At 42.5% G+C, this 19,620-nt stretch overlaps 1 protein-coding gene across 2 annotated transcripts; it reads left to right on the forward strand.

Moving 5' to 3' along the window:
- The first annotated feature begins 709 nt into the window (after positions 1-709).
- On the forward strand, positions 710-19,610 carry BBS2 (Bardet-Biedl syndrome 2). Of its 2 annotated transcripts, XM_005152253.3 has the most exons (17): positions 710-926; positions 2,014-2,241; positions 2,829-2,954; positions 3,214-3,276; positions 5,994-6,071; positions 8,533-8,637; positions 9,092-9,178; positions 10,491-10,626; positions 12,519-12,658; positions 13,454-13,592; positions 14,156-14,327; positions 15,374-15,503; positions 16,357-16,488; positions 17,017-17,154; positions 17,602-17,714; positions 18,402-18,550; positions 19,184-19,610. In XM_005152253.3, the coding sequence occupies exons 1-17, from the start codon at positions 810-812 to the stop codon at positions 19,288-19,290; spliced, it is 2,160 nt and encodes a 719-aa protein (XP_005152310.1). In that variant the 5' UTR covers positions 710-809; the 3' UTR covers positions 19,291-19,610. The 2 variants fall into 2 exon arrangements, with proteins under 2 accessions (XP_005152310.1, XP_030907658.1); XM_031051798.2 differs by lacking the exon at positions 2,829-2,954.
- Positions 19,611-19,620: the final 10 nt, after the last annotated feature.

Below are 19,620 nucleotides of genomic sequence, written 5' to 3' on the forward strand. Positions count from 1 at the left end.
GAAAATCATGACCTTGAGAGAGTGCTTCACTATTCAGCCTGTGGACAGGTAGAAGGCGCCCTGGAGACCCTTAAGGAATCCGGGTACTGAAATCCATGCCGGGATGGGAACTGGCACCGGGTTTGGTTGTACTGGCTTGCTGCTCCTCCGCTCCAGGAGGGACCAAGCACTGGGCTACTAATGGATGTCTGAGCAATGGGGAGTGTGGCAGCCGGGGGGCAGCGAGGGCTGGGCAGGGGGCTGGGGACAGGAAGGGGACACCCCATGGCCCCAGCTGGGTGCTGGTCCCGTGGGATTGTGGTGCCGGTGGTGAGGTTGCTGTAACTGCCCGGGGGCAATCGCCTCCGCACCCCTGTACCCAGGTCCCCCACTGCCCCTGCGATGCACCCCCAGCTTCCCTGACCTCTGCAACTGCACCCCCAGCTTTGCGCCTCCACCACCTCCATCTGCCCCACATCTTCCCCATCTCCTCTATCTGCCCCAACCTGTCCCCTGCACTCCCAACTGCTGCCAGTCCCACCCCAACATCCCCAGTTCCCCCGTAACCTCCCTCCGTGTACCCCAATCGCCGCCCCCCCGGCACAGCAATGTCCCCCCGTGGCCGCCCCGCCTGCCACCGCCAGCCCCATCCAGTCCCGCTCCGCTCCGCTCCGCCCCGCCCCGCCCCGCCCGGCGAGGCCCCGCCCCGGTGCAGCGCCAGCTTGTGCGCGCGTACGGTGCACGGCCCCAGGGCATCCGGCGTCCGGCGGCGGGGCCTGTTGAGGCCCGGCGAGGTCCGGCCGTCCCTGCATAGGCCGCCCGGCCCCGCCATGCTGGTGCCCGTGTTCACGCTGAAGCTCAGCCACAAGATCTTGCCCCGCATGGTGGCGCTGGGCCGGTACGATGGGACGCACCCCTGCCTGGCGGCCGCCACGCAGGCAGGCAAGGTAACGGCGCAGCCTCCCGGGCTGGGAGCTCCGCAGCCCCACCGAGCTGAGAGGACCGGCTCCGCCTGAGGGTTGCTCGGCCGCGGGGTTCCTCCGCACGGCGCCCGTAGCGGCTTTGCGAGCCGCGGCAGAGACCCGCGTTGAGGCCTGCAGCCTCCCGTGTAGAGCCGGCCCGGCGGTGTCCCGCGTCCTTCGCTCTCCACCCCCGGCGGTGGCAGCGGCTCATAGTGGTAGCCCAGGCTGTTGGGGAACGTTTTGGAGTCGTGGGTTTAAGGCATAGTGCGAAGGTTCTGCAAACGATGCCTTGCGGAGCAGGAAACGCTGTGTGCGCTCTGTTTGGGTTTGAGATGTAAACAGCAGAGGGTTCAGCTTAGTGCAGCCCAGCTAAAACCAAACATAGGTTGAAGCATAAATCTACAGTGGCATTTGGGTTACTGTAAATACAGACATGGGTCATTTGGGATGCTTCCTGGCATCATTACTAATTTTATTTTGGAGCCTGCCTTTAGGAAGTGTAAATGAGGGCTTGTTTGAGAGATGAACTGTACAGCCACAAAGCAAAGGCTGTTAGGTATATCCTGCAATCCCCTGAGTCTGTTCCAAACAATTACGGTGACTGAATGTTGGTCAGTGAGAACAAAAACTTACTTATCACAGGCCCCTCTTTAGATTAACCATCTTCACCAAGAAATGGAGGTTAGTGATACCAAGTAATTTGTCCGAAGTGTTTGGGGTTTTTGGGAACTCTGTTAAGGGCTGGCTATAATTTGCTTAGTTTGTTGTTGCTCATTTTAGTTTTGCCTTCCTCTGAAGAGTTCTCAGTGGCCACTTTCAGTGTGGTGACACAACCCCTCTGGCCAGAGGAGCGTTTTTCTTGCCATTTCCTTTTTTTTTGGCATAGTTTAAAACCAAAGCATATCTGTCAGGAACAGTATTGTCAGCAATCCCCCCATTCTTTTGTCCTCGCTTTGGATGCTTGAGTGCCCTTCCTCCCCATCACAGTTACTACCCAAATAGTAGTCTTTAGTGTTTGTACACAAACACATACATGCTTTGTGATAATATCTTTGTATCTTTGTTATTACAGGTTTTTATTCATAATCCTCACGCCCGCGGGCAGAGAACAAGCACAAACCGAATGGTGCAAAGTAATCAAGACTCGGACATTTCGCTTCTCAACATTAATCAAGCAATCAGTTGTCTTGCTTCAGGAGTGCTGAACCCTCAGCTTGGTTATGATTGTCTTCTGGTTGGAACGCAGACTAATTTGTTGGCTTATGATGTATATAACAACTCAGATTTGTTTTACAGAGAGGCGAGTTAATTTAAATGTTTGGGTTTTTTTTCTTTCCGTTCTAACAATGACAGTTTTTACATTACTTTGTCAATGATTTTTTGTTGCTCAAATGCTCCATCCCTGGCAGGGTTCAAGGCCAGGCTGGACAGAGCCTTGGGTGACGTGGTCTGGTGTGAGGTGTCCCTGCCCATGGCAGAGGGGTTGGAACTGGATGATCTTAAGGTCCTTTCCAACCCAAACCATTCTATGATTCTAATTATGCTTGTGTTCTTTGCATTATTTATATACCTGGTCTAGTGGAAGGTGTCTGCCTGTGGTGGGGGGTTTGGAACTAGAAGAACTTTAAAGTCCCTTCCAGCCCAAACTAGTCTGGGATTCAGCACACTTTGCTTTAGAATACCTGCAATATTTAGAAAGTATGAATGTGATGTATGTCTTTGTATGCACATGCAAGAACAAGCTTCCATAACGTGTCACACATCACCTGGCAAGACAAAATTCAGAAAATCTAGAACTCAGTTCTGTCAGTGGTGACGTTGTTTCGATTTCTGTACTCTGATGTCTCCTTATCTGCTCTTTGTTTTTCCTTTGCTGTATATCTGTAGGTTTCAGATGGAGCCAATGCAATAGTTCTTGGGAATCTGGGAGATATTCCTTCTCCACTTGCTATTATTGGTGGAAACTGTGCCCTGCAGGGCTTTGATTATGAAGGAAACGACCTTTTTTGGACAGTAAGGCTACACATAGTGCTTTTGATGCTATTACAAGATTCTTTCAATGGCACTAACTCCTCTTGAATTTTTTATTATGATAAATATTAATTTGGCTGTTTGTCTTTCTTAATTTATCTTAGACCTTAAACTGTGTTTAGATCATCAGGTGTTGCTTGAATGTTGGCTATGTCAATTGTTCTGTTGTTTTTGAGATCATGAAATTAGTTTAGCTTCTGACAGTGATCATCAGTATCAAGTACCGTCTTTCTCATTTTAGGTCACTGGAGACAACGTTCGTTCATTAGCACTGTGTGATTTTGATGGTGATGGCAAAACTGAGGTTTGTAGCCACTTATATGTGTTTTCAGCTGTTTTCATGGTCTTGTAGTGAAATGATAACAAGAAACCATAGGTTATCGAATATGATTGACTTAAATTACCAGTTGAAGTGAAGTTATGCCTTTTTCAGCCTCTGGTTCAGTGAAGACAAATGCTCAGCCCATATCTCGGGAGCAGCAGTGGACTCTGGCACTATTCAGGGTGTGTAAAACTAGGCATAGCTGGGGTCTTTACAGCATTATTGCCTTGCTTTGGTAAATTGATTGCTGGCTTCAATGGAAAAGTTCTCTCATTTTCCTTAACTACACCAGGAGAAATACACTGAAATGCCAGTGATCATCAATTGCAAGGCATCTGTTCTCAATGGAATTTCTTGAATGTGGTTCTAAATCCTTTTTCAAGTTTCAGATAAAAAGCTAGCTAGCATCTTATGTGTAAAAATGAGCTCGTAAAAATCTGTGCTTATGATTGGTAAGATTAAGAAATCCATCTTCACATCCCGTTCTCCCTTTTCTTCATAGTGACATGGCTAAATGAAATAATCTTTGCTTTTTTTGATTTAAAATAAAAATAACGTGTAACAGGCATCTTCCTCGTAAGTAGGAAAGAATGTTTACTTGGGCTGTAGTATTTATAGTGACATGTAAAGGGCCTCTATGTCTCTTATGTGTTACTAAAACAGACCCTTTGCTTGACTGGGGTCTTCCAGAAGTAAGAAAAAATTAAGGTTTTCCATTCTTTTCCTGCACAACTTCCCTTAGGGTGTATTTTTTTCCTGTGTGCTGAGAGGTAGTTACAGAAAGTGGAGATAGTGTATGGAGATTCAGAAACTGGGAAACTGATCTGTTGCACTAATTGTAGATGTTTTTCACTTGTGCTTCTAAATTGTTTTATTTGGGATACTTTGCTGTTTTTTTCTCCTTGAGAAAAGTTCATTCTCAGTGGGTGGTATAATGTGATGCTTCTTTGAGCTAAGCAGAGTTGGATGTGTTATCCAGCTAACTTGCCCTGCCAGTTAGCCCAGCATGCATTTGCTGATATTTTTTTAGGGTTCTTTTAATCTTGATTATCTAGGTGATTCTTTTTTTCTTTTTTAAGTTTATTTTATCTGTGGCTTTTGTGAAACTGTCTCTGGTTTAAAATTGGAATTCTAAGGAAATGCGCAGAAGCATCTTATTAAATTGTTTATCACTTTGTGTGTTGTCTGATAAATGGGTGTGCTAACTTAATTTCTGTTCTTCCCACTCCCATAAAATATGTCTACATTTAAAATTGACTGATTTTAAAACTGCATGAATATAGTTCTGTAATTTAGTAGCAAACAAAAACAATTTGTTGTAGCTACTTTTTCCTTGGGATGTTAGATTGATACAGATTAATTCCTCTCACCTTGCTCAACATTTTTTGGGGAAGAACTTTTCCCCTGCTTTTTCAAATTCCAGTCTAGTGGAATCAAAGACACTGAGGTGGATGAGTTGAATCAAACTATATTAAACTCCCATCTTCTAGGCACCTCTGGGAAATGCAGCATCACCGGTAACTGTTTCAGGATTCCATGTTTTAGCTGGTCACTTTTTGCTGGTGATTGCAACTGGTCAAGAAATCTGTACCTCTTACATTGTTATTTGTTGTAAATTATTTCAATAGCTACAGTAGCCTTACCTTGGTGTAATTTAGTTTGTCATGATTGGAAGCATCTTTACTTGGAAGTAAAAAAGAGCAGCCTTTAATCTTTTTTAAAAAATCACTTTGATATGGATTTGTGTTTATTCTGCCAAGTGAAGATATAAGACTCATCAGTTCCAGTGGGGAAAGGTACTTCCAGGGCTTAAACTTTGATTTATAATTCTGTTTGTAGTTGATTTGATGGCCGAATTTATGGGCAAGGCACTAAGCAGATCTGCTCTTTGGTTTCTCAGTTTACAAAATAGAAGCCTGTGACCATCTTTAGAAAGAGCTCCTCCATGGAGCTCCTTTTCAGTTAACATCTTCTACTTGCTTAACTAGAAGACATAAAAAGGACAAAGATGTAAGAAACAATAAGGAATGAGAGTGTAGAAGACCCAGCTTAGTGTTGATGACCTATTTGTGTAATCATTCACACTGAGTTAAAGCCCATTTTACCAATGATTTCAGTAGTGCAGCCACCATTTTGGTTTGAGGAGCAGCAGTGGTTTGATACTTGGATTCATGAGTTTTTAGATTTTTTTAAAATGAGGTATGTTCAGTGCTAAACAATGTTTTTGATATTTTTTTCACCAGCTATTTGCTCACAGGCTAGTAACTGGGAGTTGCAGTTTCTCTGAAACAGTGTAGTACAAGTCAGAATTGAGCCTCAGGTCTTCTGCTCTAACAACAGGCAACATAGTGTTTTTGATGTGTACAGTTGCAGTTAGGAATTAGAACACTTGATCTTTTACAGTAAGAAAACAGCATATCCCTGGTGTTCCTAAATACATTTTCTCATTTCTACCCCAGATATTTCACTGTGCTTTTGTAGAGTGTAACTTGACAAAACAAAGTATAACTAATACTTGATCAACAGGAGGCTTCTGAAATGGTGTCTTGGTACCTTTTGTTTCATTGGCAACTTTTCACAGAGCTGTTAAAACCTCTCTGTTGCTGTACTTGGGATGTTTATTTCCCCCTTGGGCACTTAAGTCCTTTTGTTTTCCTTAGGTTGAAGAACTATTTTTAAGGTAGGCTATTTTCTTCTAGCTTCTTGTTGGCTCTGACGATTTCGACATCCGGGTGTTCAAGCAAGATGAGATCGTGGCAGAAATGTCAGAGACAGAGGTAAATTACTTCTCGCTAGTGTTTGTTATAATTGCTGGTGAAGCTGATATTGTTATGTGAGGTGAAGCTTCTCTGTTTCAAATTTATTGTGAAGTTAGTTATTTAACTATCTGGTACCATATCTATTCTGCTAGAACTGCAGAAGTTTAGAGTTTGATAATATCTTTCATTATGCATGGGGTTTTTTGTTTTTTTTTTTTTTCTTTGTTTATTTACGAGCCTTTCACCAGGTTGAGAAAAATAACTGCTGTTTGACTTAAAAGGCAAGGCCCTGTTGAAAGTTTGTTAAGGTTACTGGGTTGTGAATCTTTTAGTGCCTTCTGGGCAAAAGAATGTCCTCTGCAGGTTTCCTCAAATGCATTGACACAATCACAATGAAGTAACTTGCCCCTGTGTATATCCAGATAAGTGCATGGCAGGGTAGAAAGGGGTGTCCAGGCAAACAGGGCTGCAGTTCCTAAAGGAAAGTATGGCGTGGAAAGTATGGGTTTACAGAGAGATGAGTAAAAGGTGCGGAAGTTGCTTGTTTGTTTAATAACCAAGAGAAGATCCTCAGTGTTAAATTTTGGTTGCTTGGAAGGGAGTAAATGAGAGTTTGCTTAGTCTTCTTGTGACCCTTCTGGGCTCAGGGTAGAGTAAGGACATGTTACAGATCTTTGTCCTTAAGGATCTGAGGTCTCCCTGTTCAAGTTGGGGCTAAAAAGCTTAATTATCTATTAAACCACTTAAGAAGAGCTATAAAAGACAAATCCGTGCAGTGTTCTAAGAAAGGAAGTTGTTGCTATAGTTGGAATTAGTAATACATTGTAAAACACATTAGACCCGTAATACTTTCCACTGTCCATACAGTGGAGTCATGGTGTGATTTCTAGTTAAAGGGAAGCTAAAGGTCATATATGATTTATTTCCAAGTCCACAGTAGAATGGTTTTAAATTCACACCTGCAGAGTCTTAGGAGACCTGTCAGAGTCCTACTGTCCTAATTTAAAAGGACCCAGCTGCACCTAAACTTTTCCTTTTAGGAAGGTAAATTCAGGGAACAATGTGCTTGTTTTGGGAGGCTTGAATAGTTTGCATTTTCCTTGGTTTAATAACATTCTGGTGAAACTAAAGCCATAGACTGTTGTGATTATTGAATTTATAAGTGGACTGTCAGATATAAAGGGAATATTGTGAGTTTCTGACTGTTGCCAATTGGGATACTTGGGAAGGGCTTTAGAGAAGATGGTGAGAGGGAATGTAGAGGTTTGAAAACAATGTTTTATAGAAGATGGTAAGAGGGAATGTAGAGGTTTGAAAAAAAATGTTTTATCGTAAGAAAATTAAGGAGCATAGTCAGTTGGGTTTAATTAAGAAGTTGGTGAAGTTTTTAATTTAAAGAAATGTCCTGTACTATGTCATACAAAAGACTTGACAGAAAATTGCAATTGTTCCTCCGTACATTGAAATCTCCAGTTTTAGTGCATGGAATAATCTGCATTTCCAAGCACTGAGAGCCTTAGCTCAATGGAGAATTGGAAGGTGATGGGATCTTAACTCAGCCTGTAAGATGCAGGCTGAGTTATGACTCTCAGGTCTTTCCCTGGAGCTGTTACTTAGATAATACTTAGCCTGGTGTTCTAATTGTATTCCAGGGAAGTCCAGCTGTGCACTTCCATCTCACTAATCCTGAGCAAAGATTTTCTACCAGTGTTGTAGGGGGCCTACAAGGATGCTGGAGAGGGACTCTTCATTAGGGACTGTAGTGATAGGACAAGGGGTAATGGGTTCAAACTGAAACAGGGGAAGTTTAGGTTAGATACAAGGAAGTTTTTTTACTGTGAGGGTGGTGAGGCACTGGAATGGGTTGCCCAAGGAAGTCGTGAATGCTCCATCCTTGTTGGTGTTCCAGGCCAGGTTGGATAGAACCTTGGGTGACATGGTTTAGTGTGAGGTGTCCCTGCCCATGGCAGGGGGGTTGGAACTAGATGATCTTAAGGTCCTTTCCAACCCTAACTATTCTATGATTCTATGTCTCTAGGACTTTCCCATCCCATGTAAAGTTAAACTCTTTGGCATCCTCAGCTCCTGAAGCTTAAGGAGTGTTGTGTGTTTGGAATAGGTTTGCAGTGACAATGTGTTAGCACTGATGACCCCAGGAATCCTATGAGCAGTTATGTTGCTGCTTGTATTAGGAAATACTTGGTCAAAGTACATAGTTTGAGGACAATTCTGCAAATCTTTGCTGAAGTGTATCTTAATGCTGGTAATTCAGCTTGTGTGAGGAAATCTTACAGGCCTCTGGTGATTTCAAATTGATTTGTAAAAACAGTTGCATCAATACTCAACGCTTCCTACAACAGACTTATTTTTCATGTAAATATTTTCCTCTCATGTGGAGATTATATAGTTTGTTCTCTGCTATTTAAGTTGTAGAAGTTTACACTCGTGTATCCCCATCCTCCCTCTTTTCCCCTCACAGACTGTTACTGCACTTAACCCCATGTGTGGCAGTCGGTTTGGTTATGCTCTTTCTAATGGAACAGTTGGAGTTTACGAGAAGACAAACCGTTACTGGAGGATTAAGGTTAGTCTGGTGCTGGTATAGCATCACTTTTGCTTGAAGGCTGCTAGGAGTTTTGATGCCTTATCTTGAGTTGTTCTGATGTTACCCTGACTCCTTTAGATGAATTTTAAATCTGCTGAGCATAGAACTTAATGTAATTTTAGTCTTACAAAATTTGTATTTATATCTAACTATAATTATACATACATGCAAAATTAATACTGTGTCAGTTTCTTCAGTGCTTTTGGGACTGCTGGTGATGGCTTGAACAGGCAGGGACACCTTCCACTAGACCATGTTGCCAGGGAAGCTGTGACTGCCCCATCCCTGGCAGTGTTCAAGGCCAGGCTGGACAGGGCTTTGAGCAACCTGGTCTGGTGGAAGGTGTCCCTGCCCATGGCAGAACTGGATGATCTTCCAGGTCCTTTCCAACCTAAACCAGTCTGTGATTAATGTATTCTTTGTGTTTTCTCAGTCTAAAAACCAAGCGATTAGCATACATGCATTTGACCTGAACTCTGATGGTGTATCTGAGTTGATCACTGGCTGGTCCAATGGGAAGGTGAGTTTATACAGAGGTGAAATGAAGAGCTATAAATCTGGAAGCTGTGTTTGAACAAGGCTGTGAAATTATCTGAAGGAAAACAGCCACAGAATTAAAAAGACTGTTGAAAACTGAGAACTACTGCAGCAAACCTACTTTGGCTGGTGAATCCTCTGCCAAGTGGAAGATCAGAGAAAAGCTGATCTGTTTAGCTCAGATTCAACAACTAAGGCGTGGTAAGTTGTTTCTATGGCAGCAGAGATCATATGCCACAGGATCATAGGGCTCCTGAGTGCCTCTCCAGCTGTCTTGAGGACATGCTAATCATCCTCTGGAATGTTTCCTCAGTGTTCTCAAACATCTCAAGCATAGGGAAGACAAAGCAGTTATGTAACAGGAGAGCAGCATCAGTCTTGACTGTGCAAGATTAATCAAGCTTTATTTAATTTTATGTGAAGGCATTCTATACAGCTCTTAAGCTTGTTTCTTGGTATTCATTCCCCTTTGCCAGAAATTACTGTTCTAGCTGGCAGATCTCTCCTGGACACAGCTTGCCAGGTTGTTTTTTGGTGGTTTTTTTTTTTTTTTTTTTTGTAAAGCTATGCTTTACAACCTCTCCTTCACACCTCTCATTACTCTTATTAGCCTGGGGGACTTTAATTAACTTCATATCAAGCCAGCAGTCTAGAGTCCAGATATGTTGTAAACTTACGCTGGATTAGGTGTATAACATTGTTAAAGAGAGAAGCTCTCCTTCATTTACTCATTTTTCTGTTTTTTTCTCACTGGCAGATTCTTTCCTGCTTCTTGTACTGAAACAGTCCTTAGCTCCTAGAAAGATTAATGCTGGGTCCTAGGCTTTGGAAAAAGACAACACAGAACTGAGCCCCCCTCTTTCTTCTTCAGTGAAAGATAATTAAAGGTTGTGGTATTTGTGTATAAAAATAATTCACCACACAAGGTCTGCAGCTGAGAGGAGAGGTGGTAAATACTGCATTAAGCTTGTTTCTGGTTTAGTCCCGTCACTGCTGCATTCATGTGTGCATAAGCTTACCAGTGCAGACTAGCAGTCCTCTTCTTTGCTTCCTCTTGTTTGCAACATAGGGAAGCATCTCTGAAGAGCAGCTCCTTCTAGCTGAGTCTGTCTAGAATTCATTTCTTGATGGTATTTATTTCACATGTGGTATTTCTGATCAGTAGAGCTGCAAACTTACCTGTTGTTCTGTGCGCAGAGCTGGTTTTCGGTTAACAGCTCACAGTATGGCATGACATCTATTTTGGGGTTAGCTTTTCTATTCCTGATGTGTCTTGGAACTTTTTGTTGTTCCAGGTTGATGCACGCAATGACCGAACTGGGGAGGTCATCTTTAAGGACAACTTTGCTTCCTCAATTGCAGGAGTGGTGGAGGGGGATTACAGAATGGATGGGAGCAACCAGTTAATCTGCTGTTCAGTTGATGGTGAAAGTAAGAGCGCTGTTCAGGTTATTAATTTAATACAGAGTAATATCAGGCACATCACATTATCTCAGATTAGCTAAATATTGTTTCAGTTCCACAGGCATTTTTGCATGCCAAGTTCCTTTTGCTTTATGTGAAGTTAAGGGAACTTTGAATTATGCTATCTGCAAACAGGATTTTGAATATTACCTTCCCTGTGATAATCAGTGTGAGTTTCATTATGATTTAAGAAGCATCAAAATTCATTTGCCTAACTCAAGAAGTCCCATGCTAATAATGCAAAGATAACTGCATTCAGTACAGATTGTGATTCTTCAGGCAACATTATTATAGGTGAATGTATAGAGTATCTTCTTGCCTATATGTGATGATTTTTTTTTGTGCTTTACAGTGGGTGAAGGTGTTTAGAGAGCTAAGGAGTTGTGTGTGTTATTTTTCTTCTAAAGATGCATAGTTCTTCTATGAGAAATTTTAGATGTTAACAGTGTTTTGCTCCATGGAAAATGCTATCCTAAGACTGGAGAACCAGTGGGTTTATCCCACCATGCATTCAAGAAGTCAAACCTGGTTACTGTGAGTGGGTACAAATATGATCACAGATTATTTGAATAAGCTTAGCATGAATTTACAGGGATGGCTTCAAAAAAGACACTGGTGTGATTATCTGACTGCTTGGCGTCTGTGGCCATTTGGAACAAAAGCCCGTCTTTGTTAATACCAGGGTGTTTTGCTGCCTGTCTTAATAACAGGCTGCGGGGATTTTCTGTGCTTGGGCTTCAGCATATAAATCTTATTCCCAAGCTTACAGAAGCAGAATGTTGTACAGGTCTGAAGAAACCTTGTCCTAGCAGAGCTGTGTAAGTTAACATTACTGAACATGATCATCTTTTCTGATGAGTCTGTCATAGACAAACCTTGGCACATTGTGGATTCCTTTAGGCTGGAGCGTTTAGGTGTTACTAAACAGTAAAACAGTATTAAATAATTGTTGGGCTATGCATTCTCATAGTCCTTGTCATTAGAGTTCTGTTTGGGGACAACATCTTTCCACATGAGGTGTTCTTTTGTGTTTCTGTCTTGCTCTTGTTTTAAATGAATGATTCACTCAGAAGTAATAAAGCAGGTCCTTTCATTGGAAGACAGTGTGCATGCTGAGTGCTTTTTCAAGTTCCCTACAACTTTTTATGGGGCAGCAGCAGTCATATGCAGTCAGCAGCAGTCATATGTGGTCAGGCAGCATACTCTTTGCAGGCAAAAGACATTTGTCCCTCACTTTCATTGTCAGTTGTGATCAGATCACACAGCCCTAGAGCAAAATGGAAGTTTATAGCAAGCTTTTTTGTCCCATCTGCTCAGCTCTTCTGTCTCCAGAGGCAGTTGGAAATATTTCCATAACTCTGCTCCACTAAGATACTTCCAGGCCTTACCCCTTGAAGTATCCTTTGATTTGGGGAAAAACTAGTGTGGCTGACACCACTCGCTGACTGTCAGTGACTTGAAGTCACTTCCAGACAGCAGCAACTCCTCTGACCAGCTCTAGGAATCCAGGTAAATGTTTCACTAATTTGGCATAGCTGCAAACTTGTCTAAGCACCTGAAAGAACGATTACAGTGGGAATCCTGTGGCAGAAGAGCTGGGCTCTGCACTTGTCTGGTCAGGTGAAGACAGCTTAAAGGCAGGTTGGAAAGTCACATTTTTTTGAATGTGCAGTTCTCTTGTCCTGATCATCTGGAAAGTCAGAGCCTCTGCTGGTGTAAATCAATGCTCAGGTTTTCAACTGAAGATCAGAACAAGTGTTTGCTGCTGAGATGGTACAAGGGGGTCTTGTTACAGAAATGAAAGATTTGGGAAAGCTGTGAAAAGCTTTGCTGAAATGGGCTCTTTTTTTTCTGTACAGTCCGAGGCTATCTGCCAGGAGGTGAGGAGATGAAAGGAAACCTGATGGATACAAGTGCTGAGCAGGATATGATCCGAGAACTTAGTCAAAAGAAACAAAATCTGCTGCTGGAATTAAGAAATTATGAGGAAAGTGCAAAGGTACTATTTAAACAAGATGTAGGGCTGAAACATACCTTCCTGTTGCTAATAAATCAGGAGTAATCTGGGAAGTGGTCATGGGGCAGTCCGAACAAATCGAGGCTGTAACCTTTGGGATGCAGCAAGATTGTCTGCTGTGGCTTCCTCCTTCTGTATTTGGCTTGCTCCTTGTGCGAGTTCAGAACTTGTTTTTTTGTATTTTAATAAGTGACATTTTCCTTGCTCCTTCATCCTGCCAGAGCAGTTGTGTTTGGGTCTGGATTCTGTCCAGCCCTGTGCTTTGGCTTATAACTGGAAATTTTATTTTTGAATGGATAAGCCATCTCAGGAGCCAGAGGGGCTTGTGTGAGATGATCAGGTAATTGTGTGAGAACTGGCAGCACTGTCAGGGTATGGAAAGCACACCTGTGGCATGATGGTGAAGGCACAGAAATAAAGAGCTTCCAGAAACAGTCTGTGAAAAGCAGAAATGTATTTGAATAGTTAAAGACCATCACAACAGAAGCATGGAGTTAATCTTGCACCTAAAACTGAATAGATGTTAAATGCTTTTCAGAGTAAAAATTTGCATGCAGACCCTGATCTTCATCGACAATAAACCACTTGGAACAGATTACAATCAAGTGTCCACATCTCCATGCTTAATCCAGCTGCTTTGTATAGGTGTGTGAAGTCTGGGAACTGCTCTAACACAGTCTTCTGCAAGAAAAGAGGACTCACTTACATGAACGTTTTCTGGGTTGCTTGAATTGAATATTGACATTCAAATACAGAAGGGTGTATGTTTTGCAACAGGCTGAACTGAACACTAAGAAAATAGATGGGCAGAGAGGTATGATTCCAGCAAATACGCAACTCCAGACAGCCCTCTTGGTTAATCTGGGCTCTGACAACCGGTCTGCCCATGTGGAGCTATGTATTTCCACCACAAATGGTGAGTAGTAACCTGCAACCATTGACATTCATTTCATGTGAATTCATGCAAACATTTAGTTATATTTAGCTGATGATTTCCTGTCTCCCTTTTATTGCCTGTATATCCCCTTTGTGGCTGCTTTCCTTTCAGAGAGTTTTGAGTCAAGCTGTGTTCTTTTGATGGGTCTAAAGGGAGAGGAGTTTGGTGGAATTTGTTTCTTGTTATGTGTTATTTTCCAAGGCAATTAACGTTTTACTTGAATGAAAGAATCTTGGTGATCCCTGAAGTACTCCCTGTGTTGACTCCAAACATTAACCTTATGCTAGTGAGGGTATTGTATGAGTGCAGCTGCACCTCTGCTGCCTTTACATGCAAAACTGGAACTACCCCAACATACCAAATTCATGTAGCACCACATGTGCTGAGGATAGAGTCAGGTCCAGATGTGACAATGCTGGTTACTTGGGTTACTCAGAGGAGGTGTGTAAAGAGTTGACCATGCTTAATACTGAAAATAGTTGTGGTTTGTTGCCAGAGGACAGCTTTTAATTTAGGAACTGCTTTTTCTTCCCGTTGCTAAGACACAATCATCCGTGCTGTGCTGATCTTTGCTGAGGGCATATTTGAAGGAGAGAGCCATGTGGTACACCCCAGTCCCCAGAATCTCTCAGGCTGTATTCGTGTTCCCCTTACACCAGCCAAGGATGTTCCTGTGGATTTGCACATCAAAGCCTTTGTGGGTTACAGGAACAGGTGAGTTTTGTGTTGTGATCTCCACTGGTCCAGAGCCAAGTGTGTGACCACAAAGCAGCAATGATATGGCTTCATGCTTATCCAATTGGAAGTGCTCCTTTAATTCCCTGGTGCCCCACTTCTCTGTGTTACTGGAAGGAGAGCTTAAATACTTTCTTAAAAACACTGTTCCACCTTTGATGCTTAGCTCTTTTTCAGACAAAGTCTAAATGCTTTGGAGTCACTGGGACCTGTTGTGCTCTGGCCCTGCCTTTAGGGGAATAGCAAGTGATTGTTATGGGGGGGATGCTTTGTTGTGGGTCTCTGAAGGGAGTCAGGAGAGGCAGAAGCTGTATCCAGGCTGCCTGCTTGTGGTGGCTGCCTATCCATGCCCCAAGTGATGGCTCCTCTTGTGGAAAGTACTTGAGCAAGCCTGGAGACATAGTGGTTTCTTTCAAGCTACAAAGTAACTCTGAACCCATTTGTTTTCAGAGCAAATAGGAAGTACCATATGCTTGATTTCAAGCCAGCACTTTGCCAGTTTTCTGTAGAAATAAAATGAGTCTTCACATGTGCTTGAAAACAACTTGTCTCTGCTCACATCTGCTGGACCTGGCAGTGCCCTAGGAAGCAGCATCCTTTCTCTGAACAGGGAGGCATATTTTTAGAGCTAGCCAACCACTGCAGAAAGAACCCATGGAACTGAATTATTGTTTATTTTCTCTATCTGTTTTTATTATTTCCTTTAGTAAAAGACTTCACTGAACCTTTAAAGAGAATATCCAATCACATTGTAAAATCTTAAGTGTGTTAGCCTAGGGAGTGTATTTCATTGGAAGGATTATGGAAAGTGTAAGCAATGGGGATGAGTTTTTTAACCTCATGATGTGATAAGCCTGGAATTTCCAAGTTCCAATGTTTTTGTCTCCTGGGAAATGGTAGGCAGCCGATTACGTAGCTGAAAGCTTCTGATGTCAGTAGCCTGCTAGAAGGAATCATGAACTGTTGCAGTAGGTGAATCTCTGGTATGTCAGTAACCATCTGTTTTCCCTTTGGATTGCTTCCAGCACACAGTTCCATGTATTTGAGTTGACAAGACAGCTTCCCCGCTTCTCAATGTATGCCCTGAGCAGCCCGGACTCATCCGCAGAGCCCCTGAGCTTTGTTAACTTTACAATGAATGAGAGGCCACAAAGGGTGAGTTTCTGCTCTGTTTCCTGTTTTCAAATCCTGAGGAGTTGGGGGGTTTGCCATTAGCTTGAGATTTCCAATAGCAAAGGAAAAAATTGTGCAGTGAACTGCCCTGCAGGCTTTTGGAGTTTGTGTATTACAATTTGTCTCAGTGCTTTTTCTTCCTTCTTTAAAAGATGTCTCAACTGAGACGTTCCCTGCTTCAGAAGTTCCTACAGGAACTAATGGCCTGAGACCATGAGGTGTTTCAGATATTAATCTTGTTTGCTGTGTGACAGCTGATGGAATGCCAGTGGCAGGAGCCCTGTAGCAAGTGAGGAATTTTATAAGTGAGCAGAGAGCCAGAAAAAGACAGTACAGTGCCCAGATAATTGCTCAGTTTCACAACAGATGAGCAGCAGTGCTGTAGCTTTGGTTCTGAAGGATCTGAATTGCAGGATGGCAGTAATTAGAGCTGGTAATTTCCCTTATAATTGTAGGGCTGTGCCATCTTTACATGACCTTTATTGCATTAAATGTCCAAAGCAAAAAACAAGATGAAACTTCTCTTCAACTTCTTGCAATAGAACCAAGCCTTGCTTCCCAGCTTTCTCCAGTCTCCAGGCCTGGGCTCATGTTTTGACACTGGGCTGTGATCTCTGGTTGTTGGATTTGATTTTTTTAAGGAATATTCAGCTTTGGAGCAAAAATCAACTGTTCTTATTAAAAAAATGGATTTAGGAGATGAAATTTAGTAAATTAAGTTTCTAAGGTACCCTGAACAGAATGCCCTGGTGTACATCATGTGCAGGGATAGTGCATGGTTCTCCAGGCTTTCCACAAAGATGATGGCTGATGCTCTTCATAATATTTTTGCAAGATCATTATGTGGCTGAATCAGAGCTTCTTGCTGCCAGAGGATGTGGAATTTCAGAGCGTTCCCTTTCAGGTTTGCTTCACTTCCCTTCGTAATGCAGGCCAGCTCTGCATCAAAATCAAGCCTGGCGGAGAGGTGAGTACCTTCATGAACAAGGGGAACACCCATTTAATTATCTTCCAGTGAAACTTAAGGGTGGTGCCAGTTTGAGGCAGTAAAAATTAAGGATGACTGAACAGGCAGAGAAAGTACTAATGATTTAGGGATGCTTTTGGAAACTTTTGGGTCTATTTACTCTTAGTTGGTAAAATTCCAGGGGCTGTTAATGGAGAAAAATGCTTAGCCTACACATCTATAGGAAGATACTTGTTCAATCACAGAGTGGTTTCAGGGAGCTGTAATTTGAGGCACAAAAGCTGCTTGTAACTTCTGCACTGGTCTTGTATGCACAGATGCCTCTTTGGCCCAGGCTTGGATAAAAGCTGCTTGCAATTCAGTGTCTCCTTGTCTACTGAAAGCCATTGAGCTTTCTCATGCAGCAGTTTTGCCTCTTGACAGAGTGAACTGCTTTGAGCCTGGGTTTGAGAAGCAGTCCTGCTGGGCAGTTCTGGGAGATACTTTGGCATGGAAGGATGCTGAAGTGCTTTCTTTCCTTTCCAACAGATTTCCATCAATACAGATGATATTGATCTAGCTGGTGATATTATCCAGTCCATGACCTCCTTTCTGGCCATTGAAGATCTGCAGGTGGAAGCAGATTTCCCTGCATACTTTGAGGAACTGCGAAAGGTATTGGTCAAGGTGAGGAGGTATCAGCCATTTCTAAATTGGCAGCTAAGCAGTCACTGGGGACATTTTTGTGAGAGGATCTCTAAACTGCTCTGTCTTCATGGAAATCAGCCAGCTAAAGCTTGCTGTATATTCTGTGCCAAGGATAATGGGGCACCCTCTGCTTTCTGTTTATTCAGGCCCTTGGTCATCAGCAGTTGATCACTTAGTGTAAAATGTTTGGAAGACTGAGCTATGGATTTGAGTGAGGGCATAAGGTGTGTGTATCTCAGCCTGATGAACCCAAGTTTACTGCTCTGGCAGGCAGGGAGGTTAGGGCAAGGAGAATGGTCCCAGGAATGCTGGTAGGTTAAGTTAGGATGTTATTTCCTAATACACTTGCCCAAGGTTTAGCTTGAACTATTACCTGTATGCCCGGAGTGCCATGGGCCCTTTCTGCTGACTGTTTGCATTGTACAGGTGGATGAACACCATGCTGTGAATCAGAGGCTCACTGCTGACATGGCTGAACACTCCAGACTCATCCGCAGCATGCTGCTTCAAGCAGAAGACGCACGATGCCAGGGGGACATGTGAGCAATTGCTGCTTACCTTGTGTGTGTTCTGTGTTTAGAACAGCCAATCTTTGATTTTCAGGCAGAAAAGAGCACAAAACCCCATTTATGTAATACAAGGGTTGCCTAGTTACAACTCTGCAAAATTGGTTCCTTTGGTGGTCCCACATGTGCTCCCCTAGAGCCTTGTCTTGTTCTTCAGGTGGAAAACCAGTCTGGGGAGGGCAAAAGGGCAAGGATAGGGGCTTAGCATAGATCCCATAGGGTCAATCAAACTTGGGATGGTGAGATGCATTAGAAAGATACACTGAGGGAAGAAGGCAGTAAAAGCTGTCTGTGGTGTATGAACTTTTGAGAACCCCAAGAAAGAAATTTTAGGTGTCAAATCTTTTCACTCCAGGTTGCTGTATTATACAAATGTCCTATCTTTACTGTCAAAAGAGGTCTGAGCAAGACAGTGTTACTTTCACTGGGGAAAGTGGTATCTCCTCTTTGCGTTGCCTTATGAAGTAACTGCAAAACTAAGAATAAAAATAAGTATAACCAACATGTGTAGACAAGCCTGTTGACTTACAGCTGCCTGACATGCAGGTAACCGTGGTAGCCACTGCAACCATGTATTGCTACACCTTTATATTGACAAAGTAGGAATGACTTTCTTGTCCCCAGAGATGCAAATAACTGGACTGATTGTTTCCCCTCCAGGAAAATCATGAAGACACATTACATTGAGCTGTATGATCTTAACAGAGATTTAATAAATCAATACAAAATACGTTGCAACAATCACACAGAGCTGTTGAACAACCTGAAAGCTGTGAATCAGGCCATCCAGAGAGCTGGGCAGTTACGTGGTAAGTGTGTGTGTTTGAAGGGAACGTGGACCCTGGGACCATAGTGAGGCAGATAAAATGGATTTGGAGGCCACCTTCGTTAGTTAAGTGGCTTCAGGCTTGCTAGCCTGAAAATAAATTAGTAGAAGTAATCTTTCATTTTTCAGGCCTAGTCAATTTCCTGTAACTGTCAACTGTGAGTGTCCAGTATCATCTGGGATCATGATTTTAGAACAGTGCAAAGCGGTTTCTAGCTTTCTTGATGGTATAAAAATTGCTAGTTTTGTTGAACACAGTTTTAAAAGCACTTTTTAAAGTAGTGTTTAAGTTCTTGTTTTTATTAAGCAACATTATAAATTAACTGTCAAGTGGGGCTGTTTGTCTGTATTACTACCTCTGTGGGTCTTTGGGGAAGGAGGTATGTTTTTGTCCATTTATGGCATTCTCTTTTCAACAAGTCCTTTAAGTTCTCCTAAAAAAGAGCTACAGACAATTCTTTAAAGAAACGATTTATGCACTAGAAAAAAGGTGTATGTTTAAAATATATTTGAAAGAATCCCCTAAATCTTGAGATGTGATCAATGGAGTATTTTTACACGTTTTTTACTAACTGAAGCTTTTTTCCTTTATTTCTATTTTTTTTTCTCTTTACAGTTGGCAGACCTAAAGCACAAGTGATCAGTGCTTGTCGGGATGCAATAAGAAGCAACAACTTTCATACACTGTTCAGGATAATGCGTGTGGGAGCAGCCCCTTCATGAGAAGAGGAGCAGCAGTTGCACAGAGGCAGCATTTGCAGGCAGATAACGGACCAGGAACAACAAGCAGTTAATTCAGTCCCCTACTCTCTAGCGTGAAGTCATTGCAAAGGTAGCATTGTAGTTAAGCTGTCAGGTGAGATGTTACTACACAGGTCAAAGCTTCGTGAAGGAAGCATTAGTTTAAGTGTAGATGTGATATTTATGCAAGACAGGTATAACTTCAGAACAGTTATTTTTCTTACAGTAACTTATTTATGTATTTTAATATATTTTGTAGTTAAGGCATTGTCCTTTTTCCATTAAAACATAGACTGGTTTGATATCTTTTGT

Source organism: Melopsittacus undulatus, chromosome Z, assembly GCF_012275295.1.
Source record: "Melopsittacus undulatus isolate bMelUnd1 chromosome Z, bMelUnd1.mat.Z, whole genome shotgun sequence".
In the NCBI taxonomy this organism is placed as follows: domain Eukaryota; kingdom Metazoa; phylum Chordata; class Aves; order Psittaciformes; family Psittaculidae; genus Melopsittacus; species Melopsittacus undulatus.